General features: G+C 38.7%; 1 protein-coding gene across 1 annotated transcript in view; it reads left to right on the top strand.

Annotated features, from left to right (window-relative positions):
* Nucleotides 1–12,047, top strand: part of efl1 (elongation factor like GTPase 1) — a 124,351-nt gene that overhangs the window by 23,759 nt on the left and 88,545 nt on the right. Inside the window, exons 13-14 of the mRNA XM_053322686.1 lie at nt 9,183–9,346; nt 9,848–10,011. Of these exons, the coding sequence (XP_053178661.1) occupies nt 9,183–9,346; nt 9,848–10,011 (328 nt within the window). The remainder of the gene's footprint in view (nt 1–9,182; nt 9,347–9,847; nt 10,012–12,047) is intronic.

The following is a 12,047-nucleotide window of genomic DNA, read 5'->3' as shown; positions in this document are numbered from 1 at the left end:
GTCCAAATATTACAGTAAAGCATAAGGCTCGTGATTTTTTATGTTTTTGTTATTGTCAACAAATCTCATGTGCAGAACCAAACCAACAAAGAATTGGTCTTACATGTACTGTGTGTGTAACCCAAGTCTGATTGATCTTATTGTCCTATGCTGTTGTGGCATGTTCCAATATCCCTGAAGGCAATGGTTACTCTAGATTGTTTAGAAACAGTTCTGAAGAATGATAAAGTAGATAACGTGTTCATTCTCAGCAGAGAAGTTCTTAAGTAAAGCAGATGCCACAAAGCATGTGCAGGAACACTGCTCTGTTTACAGCTTCACTAACTTGTTCTGATCAGGTGGGGAGTTCTGGTCCTCTGAAATGAGGCCAACGCGGAAGTAACTTAACACTGCATTCTATCAAAAGGCCACCAGGAGGCGACCGTTTGGTGTCAAAAGGACTTCCGTCTCTATACAAGTCAATGGAGAATTCACCAACTTCTCACTTGATTTCTAACCTCAGTAAACGTTTTCAAAATGTGTTTATGGTCTCAATCGCTAGTTTAAAGCCTTCTTCAATGCAGTATGATGTTCATTTGTGAAATTTTGGCCTCCCTGATTTTATATTTGACGATAAAGCAGGGTATGCATTAGGGAGTGGCTACGTCGTGATTGACAGGTTGATTGCCCAATGTCCTCGAGATCCAGCCCTTGCAACCATAGCAACCTCCCCGCTCCACCCATGGCTACGCCTCATGCCCATATAAGTAGAATCCGTGTTTTTATTTTTCCCAGCATGCACCTGAAATTTTCAAGATGGCGCTGCCCAGATTTGAAACTATTGGCTTCTGAGCAGCAGTCCACAAACCAATTGGTGACGTCACGGATGTTACGTCCATTTCTTCTATACAGTCTATGGTTCTGATACATATTACGACCTCTCAACTTTGTGCTACACTGTAAACACCAGTAGAAGGTTGGTTGTGATGGAAAAGGTTGTGACAATGGCAGTTATTAGATCAGTTCACTGTTGGTTTAGCTCTGCACATGAGATTCTTTGACATTAAGAAAAATACAGAAAATTGCCTTATCACTTACATTTGAAAAATTCAGCATGTGAGGGAAGGTTTCTACACCTCAGATCATTTAATTATCAAATCTGTCCCCAAGTATGACCTTATCAAGGCAAAACTCTTATGTGTCAAACTAATTGTAATTACAATTCAAGTTATCACATCCACATCAGTTCATTTGGCTCCAGAAAGAAGGTTACCTATTACAGTGAAATGAAATAAAATGAAAAGGCCAATAGCAAGACAGGTTCCCACTGCAATTTTAATACAAGCCAATCTATTTGACAGATAATTGGTGCTCGAGTAAATTGTAAGGAGAAAGTAATTGTAGAGGGAATGAAACATTGTTGATAAAAGTGCAGCTTTACTATAAAAGAAAAAGACAGTATTTTCCAGTATTATTTCTAAATTCTTTCCTCAGTATTTAGTGATTGCAGTGATCCTGGAGGGAAGCAAGGCAGCAGACGGCCTGACTGCAACCTTAATCCCCTGACCCAAACTCACTGTGTTTAAATGGGGAATAGATTCTCCAACATAACCATCCTCTGTCCGTATCTCCTCCTGTTTCACCAGCTGCACAGCTGGTCGTGTCCCAGACACCAAGCTGGGCCCGGCAGGATACGTAGAGCCAAGTGACTGTTTCTCTTCAGTGCCCTTCATCTCCAACACAGCTGTCAATGGCTTCACTTCTGCATTGAAAATGTCTGCACAGCTGCACCATGGCCCACCGATTACATTGATCATAGGAGATTCAATCATCAGGAAAATTAGACGAAGATCAACTTCTTTAAGGAGCTAAAATTGCTGACATTTTACATCGTCTTCATAGTTGCTAAAGACTGCCCATCTCATACCCATCATCATACCCAGCACGATTCTCCATGTGGGGTGTAATGACCAGAGGTCTGAAATAGTGAAACAGGATTTTAACAAGCTCTTCAGTCTTCATCTCTAGCCCAATCCCACCCCTTAGAAAAGGATCTGGGCACTTCAGCCACACTTATAAGCTTGCACAGTTGACTCTAGGTGACCTGTAATTCACACAATGTAGTTTTTATCGACAATTTTAGGAACTGCTCTTCCTTCCTTAGGAATGATGGAATTCATCCCAGCATCCTGGGCACACAAGTCTTATTGGACTATATATGGTACATGGTGCTGAATACCTCCACAAAATGACTGAATTGCCATGATTTAGGTCAGTCATACCAAGCCTAATTCTCCTGGGCCTCACACATTTTAAAGTCTGACCCTACTACTTCTTTAAAGTCAGACTTTAGTCTACACCCTATCCATAATCCTTTGTTTTTAATAACAGGAAAGGTTTAGGTTTAATTCATTAAAATATTAGGAGCCTTATCAGCTGAAAATCTTGGTAACACAAATGGATCCTGACATTGTGGTATTATCACAAACTTTGTTCAGATTCATTGTAATGGATTCTGAGATAGAATAACTAAAATTCAGAGATGGTTATTAGATGACTTTAACTTAAGAAGTCTGTGGCAACAGCCTGGTAATTACCGACCCTACGAGTCCCAACTTAAAAGTCATCTGATAGACTTAATTTTAACAAATAGAAAAGAAAAAGAAAATAACAGACTGGAGTATTTGAGCTTGGTCATACCAATTATTTGTCTAATAGCTTGTGTAAGAAGTACCAGGATAAAATAAACTATGTCCACAGTGGTGATTAGATGGAATAAAACATTTTGATGAGCTGGCTTTCTTAAATGATCTTTTGAAAAATGATATGTACGATACTGTTAAAATCTCTCATGTTGAATTAGCTTTTGGCCAGTTTTAGTCTTTTAATTTAGTGTTTGATAAGCAAGCACCTTTTAAAAATAAAGAAGACAGAATAGGTCATGTCCTGGTCCTCAACCAAAATCTCTTACAGAGAGAAACAAAGCCTGGGCTTGTGCCAGATGTGCTGAGAACCTGGGTCACTGGCTTGCTTTTGGGCTGCTTAGAAACAAATGCACATCTGGAAAAGAAAGATTTAATCTAATTGTTATTTGCATTCAATTCCCAAAGTATTCAAATCCAGCAAAATTCTGCAAGGCAGTGAATTCTTTCATTCATAAGTCTCGTATTTCCTGCTGTCCCCACATCTGGTGGATGTTCAGTATCACACAATAAAGGGATCTGCGTAGCTTTTAGTAAACATTTTGCATCAGCTGGCAACCTCTTTGAAGAAATGTAGACATATTATACACCCAGGTAATGTCAGTGCCTTGTTGTACATTACAGCTGTTCTCTTTTGGTGACAGAGACAGTGAATCACTAGCTGTAGACACAAAGGAATTGATTGTTGAGGATAATCGTGACCAATACTTTGTAAAGCTGCCTCTCTGATTATAATGAGCATATATTGTTAACCTTTCAGTATTGATGGTACAATTCCTAAGGTCTGGAAGGCTGCTTATGTAACTCCTTTACTAAAATGTCAACTTAAATACAATTATATGCTCCTCTAAATGATGTTACCAGAAACAGAAATACACAATACAGAAATACTAGAATTCCTGGTAAATAATCAGCTGAAATCATTTCTCCCAGCACATTCTATTTTAAGCATACACCAGCTGGGTTTTTGAGAAAAGCACAGCACTGTTACTGCCATCACATAGATAGACAGAAAGAAACACTGTTCAGGTCTTTTTTATTGATCTGTCAAAGGAATTTAATACAGTTGATCATGAACTGCTTTTAAAAAGGCTTCATATTATCAGATTCAATGAGATTGCTTTTAAAAAGTTAAGAAGCAAAAAAAAGTGACCTTCCAGACAGACATCAGTGTGTGGCTATTGGAACTTTGAATATGTGCATATTGAAAAAGGTGCACCTTGAGGCTCAATGGTGAGATCCGTAGAGGGAAGCTTATTGAGGCAACTTTTCTATCAGTATTGGATTATGGTGACATTTTATTCATGCATGCGCCAGCTGCAACTCCGGAGCCCTCGGACACTGTTTATCACTCTGCACTAAGATTTATTACCAGTGATAATTATAAAACTAATAATTGTGAGCTGTATGCCAAGGTTGGCTTGCCCTCTCTGTCTGTAAGGTATGATGAACACTGGCTTTTATTTATTTATAAGGCCCTTACTGATTTTGACCTCTCTGCATTATTTAGTTTTTGCCTTTTTAATGTGGGCCCTCATCAAACACACTCAAATGACTACATTATGTTGCAGATTATGGCTGTTTGTGCTTAGCTTAGAAAATACAGTTCTTCACACTGTTGCAACCTGGAATAATATGCAAAAAGTGTAAAACTCACCTAGCTTTTATCCTTAGAGAAATACCAATTTTTAATTGAATTCTTATGTAATTCTTATTTTACTTCCAACTGATTTTGCTTTTAGCTGACTCATTTGCTGTAAATGTTAATGTTAAATCATCCTAAGGTTTTTAATATGTTAGTATTTTTACTCATTTGTTGTTTTTAATATTTATTGACATTTCTATCTAAGTATCTTCGTTGTTTCTTGGTGCCTAGGATGTTACGATTGTGTTTTGCTCGGCTATAATGTTTATATTGTTAGTAAGTCTCTACCTCAATATATTTCTGAGTCTAAAGGAAGGTTGAATATAAAAATTCACCCCTCATATAGTTGCCATGAACAGGGACATTTGATATAGCCATAACTGTTTTTATTTTTATTTCTGCTGTAAAGTTGGACATTTTAACACGGGGGTAATAATATCAGCACATCAGACAACATATTCACCGATATGATATATCTGTGATAGGTCAATATCTATTGACCAATATATCGTTCAGGCTCTACAAAAAAAACAGTAGTAACTTCTATTATACTATTTAAAAATAATGAAAGTAAGAGGAATTATGGGGATATAGGGGCTGACCTGCATCAAAATAGAATAATATTGCTATAGAATAAGAATATCAGTGTATGACATTTTCAAACACTGGAGTCAGAATGGAAAGTAGTTGCAATCAAAATCCTTTTAGCGGTAAAACGTGATGAAGTGTGTTTTTTTGCAGACAGCTTTAATATCAATATATTGTTTAATTTTCCAGTGCACTTTTTTTCACAATGTTAAAAGGTCTGTTTGTGGTTTGTGATGGTCCTGCTCCAGTGTTTGGAAGCTATTACTTCATAACCGCAGCAGTAGAGGCCAGAAACCAAGTTCTGGCATTCCCATTATTACCAATGAGCGACTGATGACCTCTGGAGAAAAGAGAAGAAAAAAAAACAAAACTGTGACTTAGCTGCGGTCTGATGGGAAGCATGAAGACTTGTATGTACCACACTGTGAGGTGCTTATTTAGATCGTTGAGCAGTTCTAGGCCCAAACAAATATCACGTGAAGTTGATAACCTTCACTTAAACATCTGTCTGCTTTTGGTTTGTTTGTCTTCTTGGTTTCAGAGGAAATCATGTGAAAGAAGTGAGTTGACTGGAGAGAGTTTGAAGCTGTAAGTCAGTAAGAAGAGTTTTTGTTCTGAGGGCCAGGCTGTCATCCAGTGGGGTTTGCTCTTTTGTGGTTTCCTGTTAGAAATCCTGAATTCAAGCTGCAGCCCCATTTATATCCAATTTATTCAAAAGAGTGGTGCAATCAGTCTCAGTGAGTCGTCAGGGCTGCTGCTGTTGTCAGGGGCAAATTATGGGCTGTTTTAAGTGGTTTGTCATCATGGAGCTGAACTCTGCGTTGGATGCCGTCACTCAGGCCTATTGTGAGCAGCTGTGTTGCTATAGTCACTGTGGTCTGTTTGAAGAGGTTATACACATGCACGCATACGCTGATACAACCAACCGCACTGCACATGCACACACACACACACACACAGACCACACTGCACACACATGCGCACACACAGGTCATGTAGCAAAACTAACGTGGAGGTAATTGCATTTCGGTTTTTACAGCCCCTGTCTGGGGATGTTTAAAGTTTGCCACTTCTCAAATGTTCATTTTCAAGAAGTGGTTTCTCATCAAATTGGCAGGTACGGCTCTCTCATTGTGCAATACAGTGATGCTGTTTGCAATGTACGTCAAAACCTACCCCGAGCTGAAATGATCGGTTGATTAGTGATTAATGATTGACTGAACAGTAATCAGCAGCAGTTTTGGTAATGGAGTAATTATTGATGTCCTTTTTCAAGCAGAGATGCCTGTTTTCTAAACTCTCACTAAAGTGTGAGGCTTGGCTGCTTTAACAAAATATAACAAAACAGAAAGGACAGTAACATTTCAGATTAACAACAAAATAATATCCATTCAATATTTGAAAATGTTGTAGGAAGAAGGAAGAAACTTTTCTAGTCCTACCCCCTTATTTTAAAACTCTTAACAATCAAATCAAAGCCAAAAAAACATTCAAAACAACACAAGTTATACTGTACCAAATCATATTATTGCAATCCACCTCTTTGTTCGTCCTTTCTATATCTGTCCAAAATGTTAGTTTTAAAGATCTTTTTAAACTTATTTTATGTTCAACCTGTTTTCATTTCTTCATTACAGTTGTTCCACAGACTAACTCTCTTTGTTCTCACTACTTGTTTTTCATACTTAGATAGTCCTCATACATCATGCTTACCTTCTCTCATTTGGAACAACCCTTGGAAACTGAGTATCTTTGGGTTTAAAACTGTTGTGAGTGTGAAAGTGTCACTTTGTGCTCTGGGTCCACACTGAAATCGCTCAAAACTACTGATGAATTTAGGGCTGGGTATCTTTTAAAAAATGACGATACCAGTACCAATCCAAGTACCCTTAAAGAGATACTGCTATCAGCTGAGTACTTCATTTGATACCCATTACACATGTTGTGCACTTGCTTTTATCTGGTGTAACCAGGCGGGGAGTTCTGGTCCTCTGAAATGAGGCCGACGCGGAAGTAACTCAGAACTGCATTCTATCAAAAGGCCACCAGGGGGCGACCGTTTTGGTGTCAAAAGGACTTCCGTCTCTATACAAGTCAATGGAGAATTCACCAACTTCTCACTTGATTTCTAACCTCAGTAAACGTTTTCAAAATGTGTTTATGGTCTCAATCGCTAGTTTAAAGCCTTCTTCAATGCAGTATGATGTTCATTTGTGAAATTTTGGCCTCCCTGATTTTATATTTGACGATAAAGCAGGGTATGCATTAGGGAGTGGCTACGTCGTGATTGACAGGTTGATTGCCCAATGTCCTCGAGATCCAGCCCTTGCAACCATAGCAACCTCCCCGCTCCGCCCATGGCCCCGTCTCATGCCCATATAAATAGAATCTGTGTTTTTTTTTTCCCAGCATGCACCTGAAATTTTCAAGATGGCGCTGCCCAGATTTGAAACTATTGGCTTCTGAGCAACAGTCCACAAACCAATGGGTGACGTCATGGATGTTACATCCATTTCTTCTATACAGTCTATGGGTGTAACAGGCGTGTAGTGTAGACTCACTTTAGAACGTTTTGGTGATTGGTGGTTTCTGCTGAACTGCTAAGTGCGCTAACTCAAATTCACCACAACTTCACCACCACAGACAGGTTGTAGCTGCTGTGGCAGTGGGCCAATCACATGTCACATTAAATCGAAGAACACTTGTGTTGATTGGATGAGAGCAACTCCATACAAATAGTTTTCTTCTTCATTTTCTAGCTGGGTGCAAAAAGGATGGATTGCAGGTATTGATTGACCGGATGCATTTCGATTCTACTTGGTATCAATTTATTTTGGTCAATACCTTAAAATGTATTAAGTACAGATACCCAGCCCTAGATGGATTACATTCATATCTCCACAGGAGGAACTGTAATAATTTTGGTGATACTGAGGTTTCATCTGTCACCTCCATTAGACTGACATGGTGACTTTGCTAAATATAACCTGCTAAGAATCCATATGTTATCCATATCTTATCACTGTCATTCCCAGCATGTTGCCATGATGGTTGTAGTTGTTACTGTGGCTTTAAACTTTTTCAGGAATATTTACTAAAATATTTGCTGGTCAGTTCAGTGTTCTGATTTACGCAGATAAAATGGTCTTCCAAAGCACCACTGCTGAAACTTGCATGTGTAACTTCATGTGATATGTAATATGTGGAGAGGCACAAAATATAGGAAGAGAGAATAATTAAAATCTGCAGCATTGTTTTAAGAGAGAGAAAGAGAAACGGAAACATAAATTACAAGATGCAGCAATCCTCTTAGCACCATACCACAGTCCGTTTAAACATTTAACCAAAAATCATTCAATCACTGCTTTTTTGTAGAGCTATACATCAGACTGTTTAAACTTTGCTCACATGCAGCCCTTCTCTTTCAGGATGAACGCACACTTGCAGTTCCAAGTCATCCCTTTAACAAATATTCAGAATTCAGCAGCATAAAACATTTTCCTTTATGCTTCATGACTTCACAAACATGCACATGTCAAGACAGCTGACATCAACTTCACTTAGCACTTCATGCAAATCAGAAGGACCGAGTCTAGGCTCATTTACATCTGCAGTCTGAGTAAATACCTCACTAACCTGAAACATTTTCAGTCACTGGAAATGTTGTGCCCCAGGCTGTAATTTCGGTACAGATAATAAGATTGAGATTGAGATAGATCACATCTGTAAATTAAATTGAGGAAGTATCCGAATGAGTGTGTCTCTTTGGTTCATCCGTCTGGTTGGTATGATAATAAAGTATCCTTGAATCTTTGAATCCTTGAATCGCTGCCAAGGTTCCTCAACAAAGTACTGAGTAAAGGGTATGAATACTTATGTACATGCAATATTTCAGTTTTTTATTTATACATTTGCAAAAAATTCTAAAAAACCTTTTTGGCTTTGTCATTATGGGCTATTGTGTGTTGATTGATGAGAAAAAAGGAATTTAATCAATTTTGGAATAAGGCTGTAACATAACAAAATGTGGGGAAAGTGAATACTTTCCAGATGCACTGTATTTTACCAAGTCCCTATTGCAGTGTTTTGTGTTTAGGTCAGAAGAGGTATTGACCTGTGTGTGTGTGTGTGTGTGTGTGTGTGTGTGTGTGTGTGTGTGTGTGTGTGTGTGTGTGTGTGTGTGTGTGTGTGTGTGTGTGTGTGTGTGTGTGTGTGTGTGTGTGTGTGTGTGTGTGTGTGTGTGTGTGTGTGTGTGTGTGTGTGTGTAGGCCCTTGACACAGGAGGAGATCGCCCAGCGTAGAGACCTGGCAAGACAGAGACATGCTGACAGGATGGCAGCTGGTCAGCCAGCAGAGACAACAGAGAACAACAGAGACCCCATCCAATCAGGGAGTACAGCACAGGAAGGCCAGTCTGCAGGAGCCATCACAGGTAAACTGGACACTTCACTCATCTTTATCCCTCACTTTTCAACAGTTTGACCAGGGATTAATGGTGAACTTTAAATTTGGTATTGTTTTTTTTAGTTAGAACAGTAGAATAGAAACTGGATTAATTATATGCTTTACAGAATGAAAGACAAGGAAAGATGCAATAATCCAATTCCAGATGATTGAATGCAGTAAAAGTATAACATAGACATTGTCCAAGCTCAGTGATGCCTCCATCCATTTTTTCTTGTAATTAGCCTGTTCTTTCCTCTTCACTGTGATTGGCTGGCATAAGTTATGAGACCGCTATTGCTCCGATTAAAAATAAGCTAGACACACACTCATTTTTTCTGCTCACCATATCCTAACTTCTTTACAGCGCCCAAAAAAGAAAGCAGGATCCAGCATCCAGTATCAAAGCACCTTCTGTGTAAAGTCAGATGGTTCGCTGTGATCGACTCTCAGAAGAACACTCCTGTATGTTGTTTTTCTTTCTTTAAAGCTAAGATGGAGAGTCTGATAGTGAGAGAGTCAAAACCAGAGGAGGAAGAGGAGCAGAAGGAGACCTTCATAGCATTTGCCAGGGTCTACAGCGGAGTGGTCAAGAAAGGACAGAGAGTGTTCGTATTGGGACCAAAGTACGACCCGGCCCTGGGCATGAGCATGGTAAATACACTGTTATCAGTAAAGAATTATGAACTAATATGTTTTTAAAGTCATCACTAATTGTTGACGCCTTTGGACAGCAAAATGTGAAGTCAGATATGCACCAACAAACACTTTGGAAAGTTTGGAATGTATGGAAGTTTTTATTGGATTTTAAACTAAATGGTAAATGGACTGTACTTATATAAAGCTTTTCCAGTGTTTTGACCACCCAAAGTGCTTTTGTACTACATGTCACATTTCACTGTTCACACACATTCACATAGCCTACTGATGACATGAGCTACTACACAGGGTCATCAGGAGGAAAGTAACATTCACACACACATTCATAAACTGTTGGTGCAACCATTGGGAGCAATTTGGAGCTAAGTATCTTGCCTAAGGACACATCTACATGTGGACTGGATGAACCGGGAATCGAACCACCGATTTGTGAACGACCCGCTCTACCCCCTGGAAGTACAGTAGATATCTTTCAAAATCTGGGTACCTGCTGCTGTTCCAAAGAGAACTGACAGATTGACGTAAAAATGACACTAACTCTAACTACAGTAATTGTCTAATACAGATCTTTAAGAGTTAAACCCCAATGTGGTCAAGACTATGGCCTTTACACACCAGGGGCATGATGAATAAACACATTAATCACAAAAATGTCAAAACTATTCAGACCGGCAGTGATATGAATTTGCGACAGAAAATAATTATTTTCATGAATAAATATATTCATGTATTTGCGACATCTGATTCTGCAGTCACTCAGCCTGGTGAAGACAGTTTGTCCTCTCATCTTCCAGACAGCTGCTTTGTAGACAGATATGCTGAGTGAAGGTCAGAGTCGGTGTGGATTGACTGGATATAACTCTCTCCTCTTCTTTCGTGAGGAGGAGGAGGAGGAACAAAGCATCACCATCGCTGGATGATGTCAACAGCGTCTCTGTCCACAGAAGCAGCCGTCTGTCAGTTGCAGCTCCTGGCCAGGCTGACTGACAGCAGACATTTACAGGCTCCCTGTGGATCCTTCAAATGTCTTCAAATGTCTGGAATTTTAGGAGTTAAGGAGTTAAATTTGATTTGAGCATAATTATATTTGTTCAGTTTATTTTATTTATCATTATTATCATTATTTTCTGATGATTTTACATAAACATAAACATCAACTTATTAATCAAAGTAAAAAAATAACCAGCAGTTAGAACTATAATGAAACTAATCATTAGTCCTTGACTTCAAAATGAGCTCCATTTCATCCCATTACAACAGTAAAATTCTGCTTTTGTATTATTATTGTCTCATAATATATTATATATGAGTACAACAGTCTTTTCTGCATTGATTACTAAAAAAGTATTAAAAATGTCTTAAAAGTCTTTCAATTTGTACTTGTACAATGTACATGTGCAGATACCCTGATTTACTAAGCCTGAACAGTTTACATGTGGGCGTAATGGAAATAAATCCACAGTGTTTGTATTTAAAATACACAATGATGAATCATATGATGATACATGAATCAGTATATTGATTGATTGGTTTTATTTCCCTGCCCACTGTAGTGAGAGAGTTTAACTATCTGCCTGCAGTGAAACAGGTGAGCTCACAGACAGACTGAGAGCTGATTAATCAGTGCAGATACAGTAAATAACATACAGCAGGATGTTCACCCCCCCCCCCCCTCATGTGGGCCTTCTCAATAAAACAGCTGTCTGTGCAGATTACACTACGTGATCGGTTGATGCTTTTATTTGCTGTGTGAAAACTCATGAAAACTGACCTCTGAATATTTGTGTTCTGTTCAAAAGCACTAAAGACAAAAACAACAGCTGGAAAAAAAATATCGACATGAGAATGAATCCCCCAAAAAATAAAAAATAAAACAGCCCCTGTGTGTAAAGGCCTTAAGACTGAAAGATTGATATACTGTGGCTACACCCTGTCCTGCCAATTCAGTGTCATATCAAAGCCTTTAACATTTATCTTTTTATTCTGCATTCCAAACATAGATTTAATGCCTCTTCAGGTTGCCTCTGAGT

The sequence above is a fragment of the Scomber japonicus genome, chromosome 1, assembly GCF_027409825.1.
Source record: "Scomber japonicus isolate fScoJap1 chromosome 1, fScoJap1.pri, whole genome shotgun sequence".
Classification (NCBI taxonomy): Eukaryota; Metazoa; Chordata; class Actinopteri; order Scombriformes; family Scombridae; genus Scomber; species Scomber japonicus.
This window is presented reverse-complemented; position numbering and strand designations above follow the sequence as displayed.